General features: G+C 37.8%; 1 protein-coding gene across 2 annotated transcripts in view; it reads right to left on the bottom strand.

The window, feature by feature from the left end:
- Nucleotides 1-3,623: 3,623 nt before the first annotated feature.
- PLCL2 (phospholipase C like 2) overlaps nt 3,624-25,823 on the bottom strand; it is a 99,759-nt gene continuing 77,559 nt past the window's right edge. The window contains exons 6-8 of one of the 2 annotated variants that reach the window (XM_032237320.1): nt 14,901-14,976; nt 9,495-9,604; nt 3,624-4,677 (exon numbers count right to left, since the gene is read on the bottom strand). In XM_032237320.1, the coding sequence (XP_032093211.1) occupies nt 4,546-4,677; nt 9,495-9,604; nt 14,901-14,976 (318 nt within the window). In that variant the 3' untranslated portion in view covers nt 3,624-4,545. The remainder of the gene's footprint in view (nt 4,678-9,494; nt 9,605-14,900; nt 14,977-25,823) is intronic. The other variant, XM_032237321.1, reaches the window with a different exon arrangement.

Genomic DNA, 25,823 nt, shown 5'->3' with positions numbered 1-25,823 from the left:
GAAATATAATTTAGTTGCTGGTCTGTGGCTTTTAAAGTAACTCTTGGGAAATCTCTGCTTTGCCATGCCTCCTCCCATTTTTACAATTGTTATGATGTCTGCACTTCCTTTGTTGTTGCAGCTATATCTCGCTCCCATTTTCAGAGACCTTAACCTTCTAAAATTGTTTTTAATGGCTGCTTCGGCCAATGAAAAAAGGCTCAATAACATAAAGACTGCTACTATGCATTTTTAAGAATATTTTAAAGCTCTCTCAAAAGCCTTTGTGGTTATTCTCAACAATAGACTTTCAACTGCTGATCTACAAATATCATGTAATTCAAAAGGCCCTGCACTTGGAATTGCACCACTAAAGGAAATGATTACATTATATTCTTCACATGCTCTTAGCCAAGTAATTTCTGTCCTGAAGAAATCAAAACCAACTAAGTACTGGAGTTTTTTTGGTAGTGATATTCAGATTGGCTTAAGCTCTTCATAATTATTAAAAGAATCTGAAAAAGTATAGCATTACAAACAAAGTGTCATGCTTAAAAGGAAAAGTACAGGTAGCCCTCAAGTTATGACCATTTGCCCAATCATTGTTATGCTGATGCTGAACAAATGGTATACATAGTCTCAAAATTGCAACTGTTCAGAACATCCCTTCCCCAGTCATGATAGAAAATGGCAACCCAATTAGACTTAGAAATGCAGGGGCACTTGAACTCATTTTGGATGAGTTCAAATGCCCCTGGATCATGAGATGGGTGTATTATAAATTTGCTGAACAATTCTCCCATCTATTTTCCTTCCATGTCTGTCCTTTGGCCTTCCTGCACTGCAATGCCTCCATCATTGCCATGTTCTTGCTCCTACTGCTGACTAAGCATGCGCAGCATGGCCCTTAATGAGGCAGCTGTTGGTCACCCAAACTTTTCTGAGGTTACTCAGTTATTTCCTTACAAGACATGGGGAAGAAGACTTCACGTGGCCAGCAGTTGCATCATGAAAGGCCAGGCATAACTTATCAGCAGCAGGAATAAGAAGAGGCAAGTCAGATCACCTGAAAGTGTAAGGCGGTGAGAGTGATTGCATCTGGGCTGCTTCACACTGCAGCTCAAAAGCTTCTTACAGTTCAACAGCATGGCAAGCGACCCCGGAGCCATGTACTTTTGGTGCTACTTGCTTACCTATTAGGAAAGTGCAGGACCAAAAGGGTAGAATTTGGGGGAAGGGGAACATAGAGGAAGGGGAAGATAGAGAGTTTGAGTTCTTCCCTTTCCTTGGAAGAACTAAAGCTCAGAACTGGGAAAGAATAAGCTGTGAATTGCTTAGATTGGGGTGGGTCTTCAGCTAAAGACTGATGGGATTTGAATAATGACAGCAATAAGTCGTGTCAAGATTGCTATGTGCAATGTAGTCAAGCTTTATGATCACATCATTTAACAAACATTTCAATCAACATAATAATTTAAAGGCTACCTTTATAAAGCAATTTATTTAAAGCGACAGATTGAGTTGTCTCTATTGGAAATAAATATTGCATTTGCTTTAGCAGTAAATCAATATTGAAATAAACCCTTTTTTTTCACTGAAACTGAGTTGTAAAGAGCAGAATACTTTAATAGAAGGTGCCAGCTGATAAACCTACATACTGTATTTTTCGGACTATAAGACGCACCAGTGTATAAACGCACCAAGATTTCAAAGAGGTAAATAAGAGAAAAGAGTTTTTTGTCGTCCCCCCCCCAGCCCCCAGGAGCACTCTGCAGGCTTCACCCGGGCTTGGGGAGGGCAAAAATGTCTCATTTTTGCAAAGAATGGACCGTTTTTCACCAAAACGGGGGCATTTTTCCCTTCCTCCAACCCTGCTGAAGCCTGCAGAGTGCTTCTGGGGGGTAGGGGAAGGAAAAAACACCCCCATTTTTGCAAAAAATGGCCCGTTTTTCACAAAAAATGGGCTGCGGGGGGGGGGGGGGGGGCTTTGGGAGGCCAAAAATGGCTGTACTCGGTGTACAAGACGCACCAACACTTCCATGCTCTTTTTCGGGAAGATGCATTTTATACTCCGAAAAATACGGTATAATGAATTACACTAAGATCATCTTTTACTTTGGTAGCTCCCAGTCATCTTTATATTATTTAGGACAGTAAAGCAGTCTAAAAAATAATAATGATGACCTCCATTTGCTGCTCCACTTAAGTTGACTTCTTGTTGTTTGAAGATTTTCATAGAACAAATGGATACTTGCACACTCATAAACAAATATCAGCATGTTCAAAGGGCCTCCCTGTATTACAGTCTAAATTTCCTGTCTTGTGCTGTGATTAGCTTAGGGAGTTAACAGCAACCTATATACAATTGGGGAAAATGTACGAAGCTCAATGGCTTTTCACTTATTCCATTTCTTTTTTGCGTCACCAAATCTTTGGATTACTTTGTATGAATTAAGTTTCAAAATCTCCTTTGTGGAAAAAGATAAAAACTTAGCTGAGGACATTCTTTCAGAAAATAATCTAGAGAATAGAAACCAACTGCATTTTCAACAAGTTCGACACTAGCAAGTATCCCATTCTCTTCTAGAGCCTGTGGTCTTTTTTTATAGTTTTCGAGAGAAACAACGTATAGTTTGGTTATAGTTTATGTCCAGAGATAGTAATAGGAATGTGTACAAGTAGATAACAATACGCAATAGAATCAAACTTGATATTTAACACTAATTAATGGACTGCTTGTATGATTCCTTAATTAGTATACCTTTATTATTTTTATAAATAATTCAAGGTGATGAACTATCCAACACACTTCCTCCTATTTTCCCTACAATGACCTGTGAGGTAAGTTGGACTGAGAGTAAGTGATTAGCCCACCGTCATCCAGTAAGCTTTCATGGCTAAGATGGCTCTTGAACTCAGTTCTAGTTTTCTAGTCAGGCGCCTTCATCATTAAACCAAATTTTTTTTTCCACCTAGGGACAAGCTAGAGGTACACTGACTGTGTAAAGAACAAAGGATTAATAGTTAAGATGTAGCATTATGAATAAGGAGTCTCTCTTATAAATAGGGATCAAAATGGTTGGGATAATGTCACGAAATTATACTAAGAGCTACGGTGGTGCAGTGGTTAGAATGCTATTCTGCAGGCTACTTCTGCTGACTGATGGCTGCCTACAATTTGGCAGTTCGGATCTCACCGGGCTCAGGGCTGACTCAGCCTTCCATTCTTCCAAAGTCGGTAAAATGAGGACCCAGATTGTTGGGGGCATTATGCTGACTCTGTAAATCACTTACAGAGGATTGTAAAGCACTGTGAAGCGGTAAGCAAGTCTAAGTGCTATAGTGCTATACTGTTTGAACAAAATGTTAAAAACTGTTTAAATCTCTAACGTTTTAATTAAATGTGCTTCAATTAAATTGCAGTTTATTATTTTGAAGCACATATAATTGCTTATAGCATAAACTTTCAGAAGGCAGATCTTCGGTTTGTATCTTCATATTACATTGAGTATGAACTTCTTAAAATAAATCACAGCAATATGTTTGTGTTAAAAGTACTAAATAGCTATGCTAATGGACCCAGAGGTTAAAACTTTATTAAAACCCGAGACCAGCAAGGAATCAGATTAGGAAACTAATACGGGAACTGTATCATAAAACATTTTAATGTGAATACCTCACATCCACAAAATAATAAGAAAAACTATTTACAAAATTTTGTTTACAATTTGGTCACTTTTATATTAGCTTTAGACATCTACAGATGTTCTTGGGTGGAAACAGGTATGTGCCTTACTCGGGCATTTAATGGCAGATTAATTGCATGTTTTTATATGCAATGGCTCTCCCTTAGTGCACTATGCCGAAGTAAGCATGTTGTGTTTACATTCCCCTTTTATTTATGGCTCAACAACAAAAGAAACCCCAAACAATAGCACTTTCCTACCTGAACACTGCCAAGTTTCTTAATCACACAATTCTGTAAAATGTCTTCAATTACACAATTCAGTAAAATGTGTACCCTTCCATAGTTTTCCTATCCAATTTTTAAAAATCATGTATCAGCAATGGTTTAATTGTCCAAACTACCCTAAACCAAGGAAAGTATATACAACATAACTAGATCCCCCCCCCCCAGATCAAGGCACTTTTCTGAGCAATGACAAAAGTTCCTTTCCCTTGCCATTATAACAAATTTAGAAACCCAATTTGTTTCTCTTTTAATAACAATAGTATTTTCTGCATATAATTCTTGAATTATGGCATTTAACATGTATAAAGGATGCTTTAGCCAGCAATATTATTTCCATGAAAAAAATTCAATTGCCTTCATCTATAGAGTTGCTACATACATTCACAGTTTTCAGAAATTGTAATTAGTTTCTCCAGTTGTGCTTTTAAAACTCTAGGATTCCTCCCTCCCCCTCCCACAAAAAATAGTAAGTGCAAAGAAAAATGTCTTGTGCAACTACAACAGTTACAGAGTTATAAACTCCAAAGGAATGAGAATTTTTGTCATTCTCAGTTTCTTTCTGTTATCTATTCAGGTGTTGCTTCTAAGCTTCGTCAAGGCTTTGAAGAGTCAACATTTGCAGATGATACTGGTTTATTCAATCCACATGAAACAGCAGCATCGTGGATTTGCTTTAGGTTCTCCAATGCCTCATTTTTAGCATACTTGAGAAGATCAGCTTGGCCCTGTTAAGAACAAAAGGAGTTTCATTTATCAATATTAAGTCCACTCTTCAGCCTTGATTTATCCTACAAAAGCCCCCCACCCCTTCACAAAGATGAAAAACAGATCACTTTCAGCTAAAACCCTTGAAGATAATACGGCTGGACTGCTCTGTATCCAAGTGGTCAAATACATATTTTAAAAAGACAAGAATCTTTCCCACCAAACAACTTTTGGCAAAAGCAAACTTTTGTATTTTGAGTGGAATCCAAGAATCCATGGAAACCATGAGAAATTTATTATTGCTCGTGATCCAGCAATTATAATTATCATACACTGTACAACTTGTTTTTTCAATGATGAAATTAAAACAATGTGTATTCAACTGAAAATTCCAAAGTGCCCAGAGTCATTTTTCAGAAACTGGACAGTCACCCACCAAAGCATACCACACATCTGAAAGCTTTTGAATACTGTATTCTCAACTGTTCTGTCTAGAATCTCACATATCTCATATATTGGGGAAATCTCATATATTGGGAAAATTCAGCTTACATATCATATATATAATTAATGGACCAAAATCATACCTCTAAGAAAATAAATATATTTGAAGACTGGAATGATTGACTTTACTTAACAATTGCTAAAAATGATTAAGTTCTGCAAAGTTTCTGAAATGGAGAAGGTAGAAAATGTAACCCGTCTTGAGAGACACAGTTAGGACAATGTAATCAATCACAGAAACTCCTAAGAATAATAAAAACCAATGACATTTTGATCAATAGATATTTATAGAAATTTTTTAAAAATACTTTTTCCTGAGTCAAATAATTGGATAATTAAAATGGAAAAATCAGAATCACAGAAAGTTATATTTGGCAGTTTTAGTTTGTTGTGTAAGAGATATTTATCAATAGAACTTTTACTTTAATTGCATTCCTTAATTTGTCAAAATAAAACTGCTTTGTTTTATTTTCCCATAAAAACAAAGAATGTTAATTTAAAACACTGTAGAATAAATAAATTATATACTTTATCAGAATCATTTCCATAAAATTCAGTAATGCATTATTTATTTATTTTACTTCATTGCTGCAGTCATAAATCAAATTTGCATTTGCTGAAATTAACCTGGTGAATTGCATTTTGAATTTAATCTGCAAAGCATTGCAATCTAACTATTAAATACAGTGAACAAAAACATCGTTATTTCATCTGAGACTTGTTCACTTCTATTATTAGTAAACCAAGTTATTTCCAAATGCTGGGGAATTAGCAAATAATTGGCTATACAATTTTAGATTGATATGGGACAACAGCTGGTAGCTCACTTTCATAGCAGAATAATTTAGCTTGACCAATAATATACCAAATATTGCCACAGTTCAGAAATATCTTGAAATAAGTGATGCCTAAAATTTGGACTATGGAAATAATATGTCATTCTGCTCCTTAAATTCTTTCATGTACCCATGATACAAATTCTCAGTAAGATTGAAAGATACTGGCTTTAACACAGAAGATGGAGATGGCTGCAACTGATAGTAATATTGGATTTGAAGATGCTTAATGGATCTATGTTTTTTTTTTAAGACACAGCATTTTATCATTGTAGTAGCTCAGGAAAAACAACCAGTGACCCAGTGCATTGGTATGCATGCATATGCTGTATATTCATTCCTAATTCAATACAGAATAGCCGGTTGTAGTGAAGGAGTTTCCCTAAGAAGAAAGCAAGCATATTAGATAAACTGAGTTTGCACAAGTAAAATAAAAACCACTGCTTTTGGCACATAGGAAAAGATAGTCAGAGATAGACTTCTTGGTGAACTGGAAAGAGGAGATATGGTTAGGGGCTTCTATTTGTGCATTAGTCTGACTAGACTATGGCAAACTTCTTTCCAGATCAGAAAGAAATATTTTAAGTATTACATGATCCATGGTCACAAAGAAATATTTTACGTGTTACACAGTCCATGTTTGCTGGTAAACAATCTTTTTCTTTACCAAATTTCTTATAATTGTAGTTCCTGACACTCTTGCATAGGAGAATGAAATGTCCTACTTAGTCAATATAAGGAAGATCTTGTAGATCAGTTAAGAATATGAATCTAAATGTACCTTTCCACAGGTATTCTAGAGCATGCTACACACTATTATCAGCCAAGCCATTTTTTTCTTTTGAAGACACCAACATTAACAACTTTCATAATGTTTTACAATGCACTTTTCATAGACAAGTCTGCACTTGTGAATATTTTCTGCAAAAAATGATTTTGAAATTGCTCACAAGAGTTAAATCAAAACTCTTCAGAACTAGCCATAATCATGAATAGACTGTAAATATTAAATACATTACTTGTAGTTTAAGAACTACTAAATGAATCAATATATAAAAGTACAATTTATGATCTACCTGTTCCCAGTAGTTTAACTTAATTTTAAATGATGTTAATACTAGTATTAATAAATTTTTAAATTATTTTTAAAATTCTATCACAGGTATGCAAAACCATAATTTTGTCTAATTTTATCTAACATTTCTAAGCAATTAGATTTGAATCATCGATAATTATGACACAAGCAGAACAAATTCTGTGTTGGTTTATACAGCTTCTATGGGCCTGTTTTGCTTTCAATTTCCAAATGAATGGCTTTCAGTTGTCTATGTTGACCCAGCAAAACAAAAAGCTACCAGGAAAGAAAGAGTTCATTAATCAGTAAAATGACAAAATAAACCAAATTTCATCAATTATGTTTTGTTCCCTACAGGAAACAGAATCATATTCAGAATCTTTTAAAACACTATTTCTATGGGCTATGTTGGAACAAAATTCAAAACGTTAAGTGTTTCATTATAGGAAACAATGCTTCCTGCCCCTTCACTTTTTACAAAAATGGGAATTTCTGCAGAGTGCTCCCACCAGTCAATCTACAGAGAAAGTGACCAAGGAATGATTTAAATATTCTAAATTCCAATTGCAAGCAACAAAAGCAACAGCTAAGCAAACTTTTTGCAGTCTTCTGCAAAATCACATCACTCAATTAATAGTAATGTATTATTTTGAACAAAATTTATAAACAGCACAACTATAAAAATGCACTTTGCTAGTTACTAGCTTCTCTACAATTGGCAGCCTATCTACAAAGCTCAACAGACAAGCAAAAAGAATATAATTGTTTATTGACCAATGTACTTTCTAAATCTTAATGACCTGAAGGGTATAACTGCACTGGAAGTTAATTGTGGAATACTAAAACACTCAAAATAATACTCCATTATTGTCCTAAAATCAAAACAAAATGCTTTATCATCAAATGTTTGAGCTTAGAACATTTCAAGCTCAGAACATTTTGCACATCCCTCCAATCCAAAAATTGAATACCACCATGTCTCTTTCAAATTGATCATATTGCAGTATCAATGAGCATGTGCTTATAAAACATGCAGCAATCTTAGAACTATTTAGAAAGTTCCCATTTCTACATAGCAGATCCCATATTATAGGAAACAAAAACTTAAGTATAGATGGATTGTAAATATCGAGGAAAAATTATTCAAATTAAGCTAGTTACAAACAATATAATAATAATATGTACAAAGTAAATTATGTGTACTAACCATTCTCAAAAGCTCTGCAACAGTAGCAGAATAATCTTGAAAAAAGGTTAAAATGGAAGTATTTTTTAAAAACTGAAATAAGGTTATATGGTGGAATAGAAAGATAAATAGCATGAAATGTTATATTTTAAAAATAGATTCCACTATTCAACGCATAGATGCCTTCGGAAACAAATGAAATTTTTGTCCATAAAAATATACTGAATTAGATGATAAATGCAGAGAAGCAGCTGCACTAATTTTGTCACACTTATTTCCTTTTGAGCGAATCAAAGTCACTCCAGATGACAAATGGGAACAATTTTGCATTATAATCGTATGTTTCAATTTTTATTTTAAAAAAGCTCACTTTAGATTTTATATTCAGCCAGAACTTACAAGGAAAAAAGTCCTATAGTTAAGCAGATAGAGAAGCATGAAGCAAGCATATTCCACCACTAAATAAGAAAATCTGTTAATATTTTAACTTCTGTGATTAAATCATTAAAATCTATTGATGATTTTTGCTAAAGACTGAAAAAGTACTTAATTTCTCTCTTAACTCTGTTACTGTTAATGCAGCAGCTGTTACTTCTACTTTTTTAAATGTAAGATAGCTTTGCAGTACCTTATCACTTCTCAGAAAAGTTAGTCTTCATCCTTCCCGGCTTCTATTAAATGGAAGCTTTCATTATAAAGGGCTCCCTATTGAAATCACTTTGTATTTTTATTTATTTATTTTCTTTTTAATCCCATATTTATTACTTTATAAATAACACAAGGCAGCAAAGATGCATAATACTTCTTCCCCTTCCTATTTTCTTTCACAGCCCTGCAAGATGGGTTGGGCCAAGATAGCCACCTTTCAGAAATGCATGACTGAGGAGAATTGCTGCTCATCCCTCCTTGCAGGAATATATCACTTAAACAGGCAGATACTTTCCCATTATGTTAATTATGCTCAAGTCATTATTTCCTTTATCTCAATCCTTTTCTTCCTCAAAATATTTTCAAAAGTCACCTCAAATATTCAAAAAATATTCAATTGATGCTACTACACATACCACACCTACTGTTATTTACATAATAGTAATATTCTGTAAATTTCTGCATCAATTGTTCTTTTGAAACATCAAATTATCTCGATAGAATATTTGACATGCTATTCTTTTATTTTAGTAACAAATTAAAGGGAATAATTTATGATAGAAAAAAACTTCAATAAACAAATGTTACCTTTAAAATGGTAATATTCCAGGTAAAACTCTCCACTGCTTTTTGTAGTTTTCTCTCTTTCAATCCTTCCTTTGCTCCTATATTTTGTAAGTTCTCATGGAACTCCATTGCTGGGGAATAAGACATATTTAAACCTTCTTATTCAACTTTCAATGCTTTTACTATAAGATTTTTTTTGTGCTAAAAAGGAAACACACTTATTAATTTCCTATCAATCGATGGCTTATCAAAATTAGAAAATATATTAAAAACAGGAATAAAATCAAATTATGCTATTATTCTAAATATACTAAAATAATTTGTTTTTAATGTTTTATATATAAAGGGATCTCAGCATGTTTTCTTAGTTCAGAAACTAGAAACACCGCAAAAGAATTCATATTCAGTTAATCCTTGGTTGACTACTACCTCAATCAGTGACCATTTGCAAAATCATTTTTGGAACATTGCAGTATTTACAACAAAATGTCTTGGCCTGAGAAGAAAAGCATTGGGCAGTTCTAATCAGTTTCTGATAGCAAGATGAGTAGTAGGAGGGTTCTAATCAATTAAGATCGCAGACCTCAGCTTGTGAATTTTCAGTTAGCACTGTTTAGGAAAGCATTCCACTGCAGAGGAAAGCAGCTCTGGAAGAGATGGTTTGTTTAACCAATATCTTTGCCCAGCAGCAACTAGTGACTTCATAATGTCTCCCTCTGTCATATGTTTGCTTAGCAATTATTTTGCTTAACATCAAAGTCCCTGGAAGGTATTACAGATTAAATGAGGAGAGGGTGTATACAGTTCTCTCCAGGAGGCTCTCCGACAAGACTACTTTTAAAGTAAAATGATAATATTTTATCTTTAATTGCATTTAAGGCATTGCGTCTTTGCATTGAAATTAGTGGCTCTGTATTGGTAGTAGCCACAGGGCCCCATATCACTTAACTGGAGACCTCAGCCCCTGTTAACTTCTTAGCCAAATTTAGCCCAGTATGTGGATCTAGTTCTAGCTGCCCAGTATGATAAAGAACTATTCTTGGAGTCTCAAGAACTCCAAGTCAGCTTGAAATATTGAATTTGTGTCTGAAATCATACAGTAGTCTCTTCACCTGCAGAAAAAATACACACAATTCTCTGCCTGAGTTGCCCTTCTAAGAACAAAGAAGATAGATTGCTTAATACATACTGAAAAAAGTAACTGAGTTTCAGCTAAGAATGTTTTATTTGTATAGGCTATGTTGATGGAAGACAGAATTCTCAACGTATTGAGTATATGGTAGCAATAACAAAGTAATACAGAATAATAATACATCCAACTTGCCCCCTTATCCATTCTTCTATGACAAAAAAGTAAAATGTGATTTGATTTTATCATGCTATATTTTGAAATGCCAATCAATGTTGCTTATATTACTAAAGAAAACAATTGATACAAATCTTTAAAAAAATTTGCTTGTGCAAAGCAAAATGATAGTGAATATGCTTTCCATTTCAGCACCAGACTATGTACAGAGCTCATATATATTTGGATTTTATAAGTTGAGAGCATCAAGAGAGAAAAACTAAATAAGTCTCCATCTTTTACAATACTACCATAGATCAGTTTATTAATGAAAATCATGTCTTAACCACAGCATAGAATCATCCTATAGCCTTAGCAATCTTTTTTATCTAAAAAAAGGATATATTAAATTAAAAAATAGTAATACCGCCAAATGAAATATAACTTTTAATACACAATAAAATGTGTTTTCTATAGAAACTATTCATTGTTATGCGATTTCATGTACATTCAGAAATAGGCAGATGGGCACACGCATGCAGGTCACATGTATTTCTGGGGACAATCTTTACTATATGCATAGAAAGGTTGGGCAGCCTTTTGTCCAGCAAACAGTTAACCAGAGCCTTTACAAAAAACTGTTGTCATTTAGCTGTAGCTACTGAATGGAGGTTTTGAGTGATAACAAAAGTAAGCTCAGCAGCGATTGATATGTGTGAATTAATCCTTCAAATATGGAAAATGAAAATAGCATTCATTTGCCTCTTTTTCACTGACATATATGTGTCGACTGCTAGCAAAAACACAGAAATTCTTACTATACAATACAGAGTTATAATCTGTATTAGATTAAATATACTGTTGCAGAGTTAAATGTTTGGGTTAAATTAAATTTGGTATTACATAATTCTTAAAAAAACTAGTAAAATTACATGTGTGTAATCATGCATGCTAAAATGTAGCCTGTTAAGAAATAAATACATCTCGACATGCAACCACAACAGAGCCCAACATTTATGTTGCTAAACAAGACATTTATTAAGTGTTTTGCCCCATGATCTTTCTTGCCATAGTGGTTAAGTGAATCACTGCAGTTGTTAAGTTAATGATACAGTTGTTACTTGAATCTGGTTAACCCATTGATTTTCCTTATCAGAAAATCACAAAAGGTTATCACATGAACCTGGGACACTGCAAGTCATAAATATGGCACAGTTGCCAACATTTGAATTTTGATTACGGAGATCCTACAATGGTCGTAAGTTACTTTTTTCAGTGATATTTTAATTTTGAACAGTCACTAAATGAACTGTTATAAGTCAAGGACTATCTGCACAAGAGAAAGTGAAAATAACAAAGGAATACCTAATTTATATTTTATCAACTAAATTTAAATCTTATAAAATCTGGTACAATTGAAAAACATGTTTATTTTTAATAATAGTTGCTGAAAGAGTATCAAGCTTCATGTTATTTACTTTTTTATTTGTGACATCCTATTTGTGGAACACTTCTATATAATTTGCTGTGTCAGGTTTCTATATTTCTTCTATTTTATCTAGATAGTTACATATTTAGTTATATTTATTTTACTGTAGTATTTATTCTGTATTGTAGTATTTTATTATTGTTTAACTGCTCTGATAATTGATTTCTAAGACATAGTTCAGAACCAATCAATCAATTAATCTATCAATCAATCAATCAAAAGTAAGTTGTTTGGCTAATTGTTTGCTAATGAAATATGATTCATTTCAAAGTAGCATATCTGTAATTACCTTTACAAAGAAGTACTCAATGGTTCTTAAGGGGACCTTGGGCACAGCTATTATACTACAAGGAGATGTACAACTCTCAGAGTTCCCCTTGTATTTACTGTGGCAAAATATGCAAAGTGAGATAAATAACTACAAAGGTTCTTTCTAGAGGATTTCATGATACTTCTAAAATCAATTCATTGATTATTTTAATGTGCTTTTATCATAACTCCAAGGCATAATTATTATGTAAAACTAACCATTTATTTAAAATGGGAAGGATGTCTGGCATAATAAACAATATGTAGAAATATTTAAGATTCCAGTATGTTTTTACTACTTGGTTCAATGGCACAAACACACCAACCTGAAGCAATTAATGGCAAAGAGCAAAAATTACAAAAATTACATATGAAGAGAACACGTTTGCTTTCTTGCTGTTTTTACAAAAGAAAAATGTTATATTATAGTCAGAACAAGTGTAAATGAAGACTATAATTTAATAATCCGATTTGAAGTTCCCTTCCAAACAAAATTTAGTATTAAGGTCTAATTTAGATACAATATTTTGGTTTCAGATACCAAATAGAATAAACCATCATTAAGAATGCAGTATAAATGTTTAAACAAATTCCAAAGTTATTACATAACTTGAAACAGATGAGTCACAACATATGTGCTTAAAGAGGAAACATGAGTATTACAAATGTGTGAATTTTTTACTATGCACTATTGAAAATGCCTTTTCATAATGTAGCTGGCAAAGACCTAATGTCTTTATATATGACTCATTTTTTCTGTAATTTTGTATAATTACATACATATTCTCAGCTATGCCAGAAAAAGTTTGAAAAAATATTTTTTCATTGAAGGGACACAATGGAACATAGAAAACATGTCCATACAACAAAATTTAACCAATGATCCAAAGAAAATGCATTTTCCTGATTATAAACATTGAAAAATAATTGCCATTTTACTTATTGTTTCTTATTAGTGGAATTCTATATGAGCTACAAAACTGGTAATTTATGCTGTTACTCACTGTAATGTTCTGCATACAAAAATAGCCAAAGAGTGAAGAGATACTTTCTTAAAGAAATATGATGTGTATATTAGTAGTGTTTATCCAACAACTATTTCAGAGTATCATCTACTGTCTTTCTCATACAACAAAAGGTTATTCAAATATTAGCATTATTTCTATAGCAGAAAATCCTACTACAACACAAACAGCAAAATGCCTTGATAGTTTACACAATTGTTGTCCCCCCCCCAAGTTTGTGTAATTGTACAGTGACTTACTGTAAATCTGGGTTGCATATTAAGCTAGGCCCTAAAATGTTCTCACCTTCTTAAAATTATTTCTTATAAGAAAAAAAGGAAAAACAAAAGCAAATGGTTAAAATGAAATCTAACAAACTTCAAAGTCATACTGCCAATTGCTTTTTTCCTGAATGAACCGTTCATCATTGTTTCTTACACATTAATGACTATTATCTATATCTTATGCAATTTCTTAATTGTGTATCACAAATCAATATTTCAAAGAAAACAATATCCTTTTCTTTTCTATAAATTTATCAATAGCAGTAATAAGACAATAACTTAAAGATAAACTACAGGTAGTCCTTCACTTGCAATCACAATTGAACCCAACATTTTGGTTGCTAAGTGAGACAGTTGTTAATTGAGTTTTGCCACATTGTACAACCTTTTTTGTCACAAATGTTAAGTGAATCACTGCAGTTTCTAAGTTAATAACACAATTAAGTGTATCTGGCTTCTTCACTGAGTCTGCTTGTCAGAAGTTTCACATGACTCCAGGTCACTGCAACATCATAAATAAAACTGTCAATTGCCAAGTGGCTAAATTTTGATCATGTAACCATGGCGATGCTGCAAATGTTGTAAATATGAAAACTGTTATAAGTCACTTTTTTCAATACCATTGAAAATTTGAATAGTCACTAAATGAACTGTTGTAATCTGAGGACTATCTGTATGACCATATATGACAGCAAATATGGTGGAGAAATGTTACATAATGTTAAAGGATTAATATAAAAGAATGAATCTGGATTGTTCCAAGAGTTTCAACATTAAATAATCTAACAAATGAGTGTATTGCTACAATATTCCATACAAATCATTCTTTCATATGAACCAAATTCATAGTTGAAAAAGTCATGATACATTGTGCAGTGTATACAAATTCTTTACACTGTACAGTTCTTCAGCTTAGTAGAATATATAACATAATAGAATATATAAACCACCCAGGGTAGCCCCACAGAGAGAAGGGTGGCTAATAAATTTAACAAAATAAAAATAAATAAAATATGTAGCAGAATAATTGCATGCAATGCAAAATAATATCCTTACCTGCTTTTTGGCACTGGACTATTTTATCATATACAGTATCTGCATTTTCTGTCAGAATCTTTATCATATTAATCATCTGCAAAAAACAAAGTTAGAGTTTGTCAAAACTGAAGTGTAAATATAAAAATTGACATTAACCCATTAAAACCAGCCATCTGCCTTGATTGGCAACAGATTTCTAGCATATGTACAGCTAAAGATGCAAATATTAAATGTTGGTATATATAATGATACTGTATATGCCATTGAAAAACGACTGCACCTTAAACAGGTTTACATAGATTAAGGAGAGGAGGAAAGGATGAATTTGATTTTTTAAAATTCTTTGAAGTAGCTAATTTTATATAATTTGATTCTTTTTGCCCCATTTATCTTAAATCTAAAAAATGTTGATGTGCTTTTTTGTTTAAAACATTCATATATTCATTTCTATGTCCCAAAAATTGAAAATCCATATGATTCTATCATAATTAATATCATAACAAAAAGTGTTGTTTTATTTTTAATTATCTATAGTTATTTATTTTTTAGTATATCTGCTTGTGTAAAACATTGAGTTATGCCCCTTATATCACTGCCACAGATTCAATTAAAAAATTCAGGAAGCAACAAAAACACAGAAAAGTTTTTGAAATGTTTTAAAACATTTAATGAATGAAAGAAAAGTAAGTATCGAAAGAATCCTATATGTAATCAATTTTAACATAGACCTATTGAACCATCAGAGTTAACAACTAGTTTTGTGAATCAGCTCTAAAGATTCACTGTAGTAATAATCGTTATCAAAGTTACTACTAATATTTTGAACTTCAAATCTGAAAATAAATTACAACCACATTTTCTAAAATAACCCAAACTGAACTACTTAAAATAACTGTCGGCATTTTTCTCTTAAAATGTTGTATGTACATATTTTTCACAGACTCATTTTCGAGGCTACTGGAGCAAAATAAAAGTGCTTTTTTTCTGAATGTTGTGCCCTTGGAATTAATTTTCTATTCATTTTCACTCTATCAAAGTTATCTTAACTGTCAGTATACGCAGGTTATATCTTTCACAAAAAAAACTCTCAAGGTGTATGTATTTTTTGATATCAACAATTGGAATTTCAAAACTGGGTTTTAGCTGTGCGGGTATAACTTTCTGCACATTAGAAAAATATCCCATTTAAGAAGACTGTTCTTGAGTGGAGAATGACGTTGGCTTACTTGAACAATCATTCTCTAGGCGCTGCGGAAGAGTATAAGCATGGGTTAAATTCTGTCTATCTGTCTGAGTTGATTTTCTTAGATACGTTTCCTGCTCCTAATTGAGGTCTAGTTTAAAAATGAAGGTGTGATCCTGTAGAGGATGTGTAATGGTGTGACTTCCAGTAGCTTGTCGAACTCTGGACTGTGTTGCAGAACCCTGGGTGGGGTTGGACTCTCCCACAGTACCGAGAGAACAACCGTTCAGGTAAGCCAACAATAATTCTCCTGTGTGTTGCTTGGAGAGTTCAAGCATGAGACATATCCAAGCTATGATGCACCGGGGTGGGAAGGTCTGTCCAGGGTTTGTGGCTTGGCAACTACCCTTTGTAATACCCTTCTCCCAAACGAACCCTTGGCTGCAGCAAAGAATCAATCCTATAAAAGGGAGTTGGGGACGACCATGTCGCCGCCCTGCATATTTCTTTGATGGACACTTACTTTGTCCAGGCAGCTGTAGTTGCAGTGCTCCTGGTGGAATGTGCCATTATATGAGCAGGAGCTGCCCTTGCCCGATGTTCATAGGCCAGGTTGATACAGGTGCGCAACTAACACCCGATGATAGAGAAAGACACCTTTCAGCTCATGGATTCTGGTTGAAATGATACAAAGAAAAACACTGATCGCTGGAAGGAGGCCGTTCATTTGATGCAGCTGCATACTGTGCGACAGACATCTAATTTATGCCAAGACCTTTCTCTACGGATGAGAGCAAAAAATTGAAAGGATTACCTCCTCCTGCACGTTATGAAAATAGGAGTTGATTTTTGGAAGAAATGTGGGGTCTAAATGAAGGATGACCCGATCAGTGTGGAGGAGGCACAAATCTTATCTGACCGACAGTTCTGCAAGCTCCGATATTCTCCTTGCAGATGTAATGGTAATGAAGAAGGCAGTCTTTAATGTCAGGTGTCGAAGGCTAGCTGAAGGCTTGAAGGGAGCCGAAGTCAGGGCCTGTAATACAATGGTAATATCCCAAGTAAGGTATCGATGGAAGACAGGTAGATGGAGATTAGAGGCGCCCGTTAGAAACCTCCGAACCTGAACATTCTGGGCAAGGGAACTAGAGGAGTCTCTTGACAAGATGGTGGCAGGGCTGCGACAGGATGCAGAAGGGTATTGGGAGCTAATACCTTGTTCAGACCCTCTTGTAAGAAGTCCAAAAGATGTGGAATGGGCACTGAGGTGGCCTCGATGTTAGTCATCTGGCACCAGGAAGAGAAAGTGACCCAAGTAGCATTATATATTCGAATAGTCGAGGGGTTCCTGGACACTTGGATGGTTCGGATGACCTTGCCAGAGAAGCTGTTCTTCCTCAGGAAATACCCCTCAAGTGCCAGATGGCCAATTGGAGCCATTGGGAGTCTGGATGAATGATGGTCCCCTAACTGAGAGAGATCTGGTCCTGAGGTATTCTCCAAGGCCTGCTCACAGAGATACTGACAATATCCATGTACCAAGAGCTCCTAGGCCAGTGAGTTGCCACCAGCAGTAGTTCCGCACCATCTGTCAGGAGCTTTTGGAGAACCTGAGGAATGAGAGGGAGGGGTAAGAAGGCATAAAGAAAGCCCAGGAAACAGTGGCATCGCAGGGTGTCAGTCCCTCCGCCCGTGGAGAGTGGTAGCAGGAGAAGAACCTTTGGAGCTGAGCGTTATCTGGACTGGCAAAGAGGTTGACTGCTGGAAGGCTGAACCTCCATGTCATCTGGCGGAAAATGGTCGGATGTAGATGCCACTCCGAGTTGTCTATGGTTGTCCAGGTCAACGAATCTGCTGTCATGTTGTCCACTTCTGAGATGTGATCCGCCTTTATTGACACCAGATGATGTTCTGCCCACCTCTTGAGTGACTCTGCCTCTGCCATGTGAGCCTTGGAACGAGTTCCGCCCTGGTGGTTGATGTGGGCTTTTGTCGCAATGTTGTCTATGAGCAACAAGACATGTTGGCCCACAATGTCCCTCCTGAAGTGGCAGAGGGTGAGACTGGTAGCCCTCAACTCCAGCCAGTTGATGTTGTGGCCGAGTTCCTCCAATGACCACTTAACTTGTGTTACTTGTGCCTGTAGATGGGCACCCCAGCCATACAGGCTGGCACCTGATGTAATGACAAGGAGGTTGGGTTCCCTGAAGAGACAGCCTTTCATAATGGCTTGGGGCTGCCACCACCTGAGGGACCTTAGGACTTTCGGGGGGAAGCTTGACTTTCCTCATGGAGTTACTGACGTACCACCGCTAGATGAGTAGGAGGAACCACTGAAGTTCCCTTGCATGTAGCCATGCCCAGGGGACCATTTGGATGCACAATATCATTTTCCTCAATAGTTGAAAAAGAGTCGCTATGGGAAGTGATATTGAGGTTCAGGCTTGTTGTATCAGGGCCCTGAGGCTGTGCAAGTGGTCTGGTGAGAGAAAAACTCTGCAACTCTCCATGTCAATGACTGGGCCGAGATGGAGGATCTTGGTGGTTGGCTCCAGGTGGCTCTTTTCTCGGTTCACCGAGAACCCATGGCATTGTAAGGTGATTTGGAAGTCTCGGTGAGCCTGGACTGTGGACAATGAGTGAATAAGTATGTTGTCCAGATAACATTGGAGTCTGATTGGATGAACATGAAGGTGGGCTGCTATGGCAGCTCGAAGCTTTCTGAAGGTCCTGGGTGTGGAGGAGAGACCAAATGGAAGAGTCTTGTACTGGTAGTGCTTGCTGTCATAATGGAATCTGAGGTACCTCCTGTGTGACCAGCGGATGGGGACATGCAGGTACGCTTCTTTCAGATTTATTGATGTCAACAGATCTCTCTGTCTGATGCAGTCCAGGATCGTCTGGAGGGATTGCATTTTGAAGTGTTTGTAGGTCAGATGTAGATTGAGGTTTTTTAGATCTAAGATGGCCCTCCACTCCCCCCTGAGCTCTTTGAGACAAGAAATAGGATTAAGTAGAATCCCCTCCTTTCCTGCTCTACAGGAATGTTTATGGCGTTTGGGTCTAGTAGGATCTAGAGTCAGTCCCTGCCTGACCGTGTTGAGGACCCACAAGTCCGTGGTGATGATCTGCTCCCATTGGCTACCGTATAGCTGCAGACGCCCACCAATGGGAGGAATGCAACAGTGGGCATTTATTCCTTCGATAAGGTCGATTATTGCCCCCGCAAGTGCTGATGATTGGCTGGCTGCTGCCTACCCCAATCCCTGATTGACAACCTATCCTGGGCATGATCATTTGATGATCCTACCTGGGGGTAGGATCTCTGATAGGAGGACCCACTGGCCGGAGGGTCCGGTGCCCAAAAAGGCTACCTTTGGGAGAAGTTGGAGCTTTTCTGTTTGGGCCTCCTGTGGGTAAATGGCAGGACCTTACGCTTGTCCTTCATCTTGATCAGGACCTTATCTAAAGATTAGATAATTATCTAAGGATAATTATCTAAGGAACAGGAACCAGATCTTGAATAGTGGCCTTTTCTTGGAAGAGACCTTCCCTGGGATGCTAGGACCCAGTGTTCCCCTGAGTTCCCTGGGCAGGTAGAGGCCCTGGCCTAGTGCAAGATGGATTTGAAAAGAGAGGGCTTGAACAAACCTGCAAATGCACGCTTGTCAGGAAGGAGGTCCTCATCCTCCGATAAATCCTGGTCCTCCAAGGCCTCCTCCTCCCAAACGGATTCTTCCATGGCTATGGATGTACCAGGAGACCTTGATCCTTGGGTTGCTCCCTGTTCTCGGGGACTTGAGTCTGGCAAGCCTGCAGTGGCCTGCATGGGCATCGCGCTCTATGCTGAATGCCTTCAGCAATGCCCTTGGATATCGCCTGGGCAATGACTTGGCACATTTTTGCTGATAAGTCTGGGCCCTGATCTTCCCTATGTCTGGCCCTTGCCTGTGCACCCCTGTTTGTGTGTCGACAACACAGGCCACTCCTCTTCTGGGAGGGAGTAATCAAAAGGCTCCAAATCCTATGTATGGAGGAGCTTGGGGAAGGGGAATCTCACGAGGCATCTAGAGATAGGTCCAGTGACTCCTCCCCCCCAAGGGAAGGTATGGGGTCCCTGGGTAGGAAGGTTGGGGGGGATACTCAGAAACCTCAACAGGAGACTATCCTGGACTTGAGAGGTACTAGGGTGTTGGGCCTGCTGAGCAGAGATGGCCAGCCTTTATCGAAGGCCTTGTCCAAGGCCTTTTGTCTCCTCTGCTCCTCCTTGGATGGACCCTGAGCCTCCTTGATACCCTGGGGATCTTTCCCCTTGGTGCCCTCCTTGCCTCCTTGCAAGGGGGATCTGGCCTGCTCCGCTTTGTGGGAGGCCCTGTCTGCTCTCCCTCCTCCACTAAGCCTCAATCTGCCGTAGTTGATGAACCTATGTGCCTCTCTGCAGTCGTTGAGCAGATGCTGGTACAGGGCAGTGAGGAGGTGTTAGTTATAGTGGTAGAAGAGCACATGGCACAGACTGACTAACCCCACTGTACCCATAGATCCGACTCCTTGGAGTATGACCCATGGGCCAAAAACTCTGAAGCCGCCTGCTGCTTAGTCTTGGTGATGGTTGGGGAGGCCTTGCCAGTGTCCTGAACAAAGCCCAACACCCTCCAGTGGTGATCTGCAGTGGAGAAGGCTGCAGCAGCAAGATCCGGTCCCGGAAAGAAAACATGCCAAAAAAAATGGCAACCAAAATGGCTGCTGCACACATCGGGACAATCAAGGGACTGTCGGGTGCAGGGGACCCTCCATGTGGCCTCCAGTGCTCGAGGAACAGTCTTTTGACAATTGCGGGAGAAGGAAGCCTCCTAGCTCCTCCAGTGCTCGCCAGCAGCCGCTGGGCGAACCCCCTGTGGAAACTTTCACTGCAAGCATTGCGGGAAGGCTCCAAGTCCTGACAGCCTTCTCTGACGGGAAAAAAAAACGAAACTTTTTCTAAGAAGCTAGCTAACTAAAATAGTAAGGTAAATAACTAGACAAAAAAAAAACCTTTGCTAATTATATGGAGAGTCCCAGTCTATTTGCTCAAGAACTGAGGAGCTTCCCAAAAACGATCCTTACTGGGTTAGACTGAGTTTTTAAACTGGATCTCAATGAGAAGCAGGACACATGTCTAAGAAAATCAACTCAGCTCCTTGGGCAGATAGACTGAATTTAACCCATGCTTGGTATCTCCATGCAGCGCACAGGAAAATACTCTTTTTACCTGGATTTTGGATGGAAAAGAAGAGGATTTTCTTCTTCCCCAAAACCAAGCTTTCAAATTAATTATTTCAGTTTCCCCTTAATATCAGGAATCAAGCATTTGGAATGTTTGATGCTAGTACAATCAAAACACTTGAGTAATCAAGAATAGATTTTTAAAAATCATAAATAAAGTCAGCAAAGGAGGTATTTGGAGAAATTAACTAATTGAAGGAACAGGGCATCCATGCAATATGATGAGCCATGTAAACAGATTAGATAATCAGAATATTTGCCAGAATAAAGATACAAAATGCTAGAAAGCAGCACAGAAAAGAAATAAATAAATAAAAGAAATTAATTGCCCGTAACGGCTATGCTCTTATCTTATGGGGTTCAGTTCTCTTTTGAGTTTTTGGCATTGAACAGAAACCTACTCCTAAAATGATTGCTTTTTAGGACTTCTAGACAATGACCAAAAGTTAATAGCCAGTCTTTTTAGTCCACTGTTTTTTCTTAAGAAAAAGAACTGCACATTAATCTTTCCACATTAATTGTGCAACACATGTATGACATGCCATTATGAAAGTTTCCTGTGCAAGCATGACATGGACTTTAATAATTCAAGGATAGACTTTCTTTATAATGCCAATTTTTATATGATGGCGCATTTCCCTGCAGTGATTTACAACATGAATCCATTATTTATATCAAAAAATATGATCGGTGGTATACTGTGATAGTTCAAAGATTTTCCTAAACTATTTAACTGCTATAGCAAATTATTTAAAATTGACCTTTTCCACCTTCTGTTAATTTTGGTAGAATTGTCTTACTCAAAAAATTATCTTGAGTACCAGTATCTCTGGTATTTTAAACATGCCACAGATTTTATTTCTCCCACTTAAAGGAGGAATCTGACAGATATATTCTTCTTATGTAAAAGAACAAGTTTTGAAAAATTCATAAAATACTGGCATTTAAAGATATTCATCTCTTTTACAATAGTTCCTATACATTTCTTTGGCATCAAAATGTATGCCATGATATTTTAGTAGTTAAATCTAATGTTCAAAACTGACTTTCTTTTGTCTCAACATACTCTTAATGTAGTTTTTGTTATGTAAGTTCATTTACCTTAGAAAAAGGACCTGAATTCAACTACATTATTGCTTCTGTCACCAGGCTTATGCAGAATAGATTTGATTGTAACAAATCCATTTTAATTTTGCCTTGATTTTAACTTTAAATATAAAAAAATAAAAACTGCCAGTGAAATTCCTTTATTGCTGCAAGTCATCTTGAAAGTTGTATGGATAGAAAGCAAAGTTCAATCAATAACAACAAATCATAATTGAAAATAAATAAAAAGCTTTCAAGGTTATTGGTTTCTTTTTTAATCTTATTTAAGTCATCTCTTCTTTATGTCTGGGTTGAATAATATTTTGAAGAATTTAAAGAAAAAAGAAAAAGCTTTTTATTTTTATATCCTATTGAATTCTTTGTGATTTCAATCCTAATTCAAACCAATTTTGATTCCGATTGTTTTCCATTTCAATTAATTTCTTCATTGTCCCCGTCTTTTCTGTTAAAATTGTCTTACATATTATATATGCAAGGGAAAAATAAGGACAAGATCGGGAAAACTAGAGATTAGTCTTTGATTGCAGTTAAAATAAACTACCGAGACAGAGAGAGTTCCACAAGACTAGTTATTAACAACATTAGATAGTGATAAGGATATGTATCAGAATCCCCACTGATATTAATATGTCCAGATACAATATGACAAACTGTCTGTCTTACCCAGCTAAATGTTATAAAAATTCTTTTTATCTTAATAGAAAATTCAAATACCGAAAACCAAAACATTACTTCAGATTTACTTCCAAATAACTATGGATGGCTAAAGCCTGAAGCTTTGCTTAGACCCATATTTTCAGGTAGGGGAAAAGATAAACGAGTATGATGGAGAGCAAGGTATAAAATTGACTGTACTATTGGAGCAGCCTGGCAAACAGTTATTTTGTTCACACCAATTACAGCAGGCTTGTAGTCTCGCCAGATGGGTTCTGAGGAACTCTCTTGGTGCCGATGACAGGCCAAACGGCAGCACCCTGTACTGGAGAGCTGGCCTGCGTAAAAGAACCTCAAAAACTTGCAGTGAGCCCTGCAAATTGGGATGTGCCGGCATGCCTCCTTGAGATCTATGGAAGTTACTAGATCTCCTGGCCTGATGCAGCCTAGAACTGATTGGAGGGTCTGCATTTTGAACCTATTGTATGCTAGGTGGTAGTTTAGCTTTTTTACATCCAAAATGCCCCTCCCCCCTGGAGTTCTTTGGGACAAGTAACAGGATGGAATAACCCTGTACCCTCCTGATCGGGCGGAACCGGTTCTATGTCCCTGATTTCCCACACATGAAGGATCTCCTGTTCCATGAGAGCCTTCTTGACTGGGTGGGTGGGGCTTGTGCACTGGATGAAATGACCCGGAGGGGGCAAAATGAATTCTAGAGTCAGCCTCAGGCAGATCATTTGCAGGACCCATTGGCCTGACATGATTCTCTCCCACTAGGCGTGGAACAGTTGAAGACGCCCTCCAATGGGAGCCGTCCGTTGATGGTCACTTATAACGCCGGAAAGATCTGGAACCCAACCCCCCCGTGAAATGGGCACTTGTAGGGTTCCACCACAAAATCGCGGAGGACAAAATCGCGCTCGACGAAAGCGCGCATTTGACGTCATCACAGCGCGACGAAAACATCGTGCTGTGATCAAAAAATGTAAAAATAAAGCTAAAACCTTACCCTAACCCCCCAAACCTAACCCTAAACCTAACCCTAAACCTAACCCTTAATCTAACCCTAAACCTAATCGTTAACGTAACGCTAAACCTAACGCTAACCCTTAACGTAACCCTAAACCTAACGCTAACGCTCTAAACCTAACCCTAACCCTTAACCTAACCCTAACCCTAACCCTAACCCTTACCTTTATGTGAATCGGCTTGCTTTAATTTTAATTTTATTTCAATTTTTAATTTTTTTCGTCGCGCTGTGATGACGTTACATGCGCGCTTTCGTCGAGCGCGATTTTGTCCTCCGCGCTTTTGACGGGTCATGCACTTGTAGATCTGTTGATGGCCTCTGTCCCGAGAGGACCGATGGTTGTGGGCCCTATCCGTACCCTGGGAATAGGGGTGGTGGGAGCCTGAGGTAAAAGGTTGTTCTGAGGAATGAAAGGACTGCCTCCTATAAAAATTGGAACCCTTACGCTCTGACTTCTTAATGACCAAAGGCATGACCTTTTTCTTGTTGTTCTCTACAAGGACAGGGCCCAAGGCCTCACCAAAGAGCTTGTCCCCCTTGAAGGGGGCAGAAGTGAGCTTCCACTTGAACCTCATGTCCACATTCTAGTGTCTAAGCCAAAGGAGGTGATGGGTGGTGACATTGGAGGCCAAGGCCCTAGATCCAAACTTTGTGGCATTCAACGTGGCATCAGCTGTGTATTCCTTAGCCACAATGATCTTGTTGACTTCCTGTCTAAGCTTGATGTCCCCAGCCGGAAGTTTGGTGAGTAACTGCCTCAGCCAGAGAAGAGAGGTTCTGGAGAGAAAGGAAGTTGAGGCGGACGTCTTAATCGCGTTTTGTGGAAGGCCTTCTCCGCCCTCTTGTCCTCCGCCTTGAGCCTTTCAAGGAGATCAGGGGGAAGGACAAAAGAGGACATGAGCGCGGCCACCGGAGGCAACTTCAATAAGTCCTTCAAACTAGCAACCACAGTGTACAGCTTCCCATCACTATCACTGGGGGTGGCAAGGATGCCAGGCTGCACCCACTGCTTCTGCGCTACATTTAGGAACAATTTTGGAACGGGTACTATTTCATGCGGTTGAACTGCTCCTCAAAAAGGCCTCACTGAGTCTGTGGAATCTGAGACTGTCTATTCAGGGGCCAAAAAACCAAACCGAGTCGAGGCTTTAGCCTTACCCAAAATAGTCTTGAAATTGGCATGTTTCAACATGTCGGCAAACACGGGCTTGTCAGGGACTGTTCCCTTATCCCCTGAAAACTTGTATTCCTGACCTGGAAGAATGTCCTCTTCCCAATCCAATTCCCCCCTCTCCAGCAAGGAATGGGGAGACGTTGGCCTCTGAGACTGGTCTGCCCTTCACAGGTCAGGTGGACCCGGGTTAGGCCGAGGTCTCTGTGCTTGCTTGGCCTTACGCTGCATGCCAGCCTCAATGCTTTGAGAGATGTCCCTGGCAATGATCTCCTGCATCTCTGTGGATATCTCGGGCCCTCTTTGGCGGTGGGGGTAAGGCCTGTTCAGGGGCTAAGGGACCCGCAGGAATGACCTCCTCCTCCACCTCTAAATGGCAACCAAAAAGGTCAGCATGCTCAATCACCAAGGCCCCGGGGGAACTGACTGTGACCAAGGAAGTCACAGGGGAAAACTCCTGTTCCTCATCCTCACTGTCTGAAATAGAAGAAGCATGCCTGGCCTGATCTACCAGAGAGACCTCGCTGGCTG

The sequence above is a fragment of the Thamnophis elegans genome, chromosome Z (genome assembly GCF_009769535.1).
Source record: "Thamnophis elegans isolate rThaEle1 chromosome Z, rThaEle1.pri, whole genome shotgun sequence".
NCBI lineage: Eukaryota > Metazoa > Chordata > Lepidosauria > Squamata > Colubridae > Thamnophis > Thamnophis elegans.
Note: the sequence above shows the minus strand (reverse complement) of the source record. Positions and strands in the feature narration are given on the sequence as shown.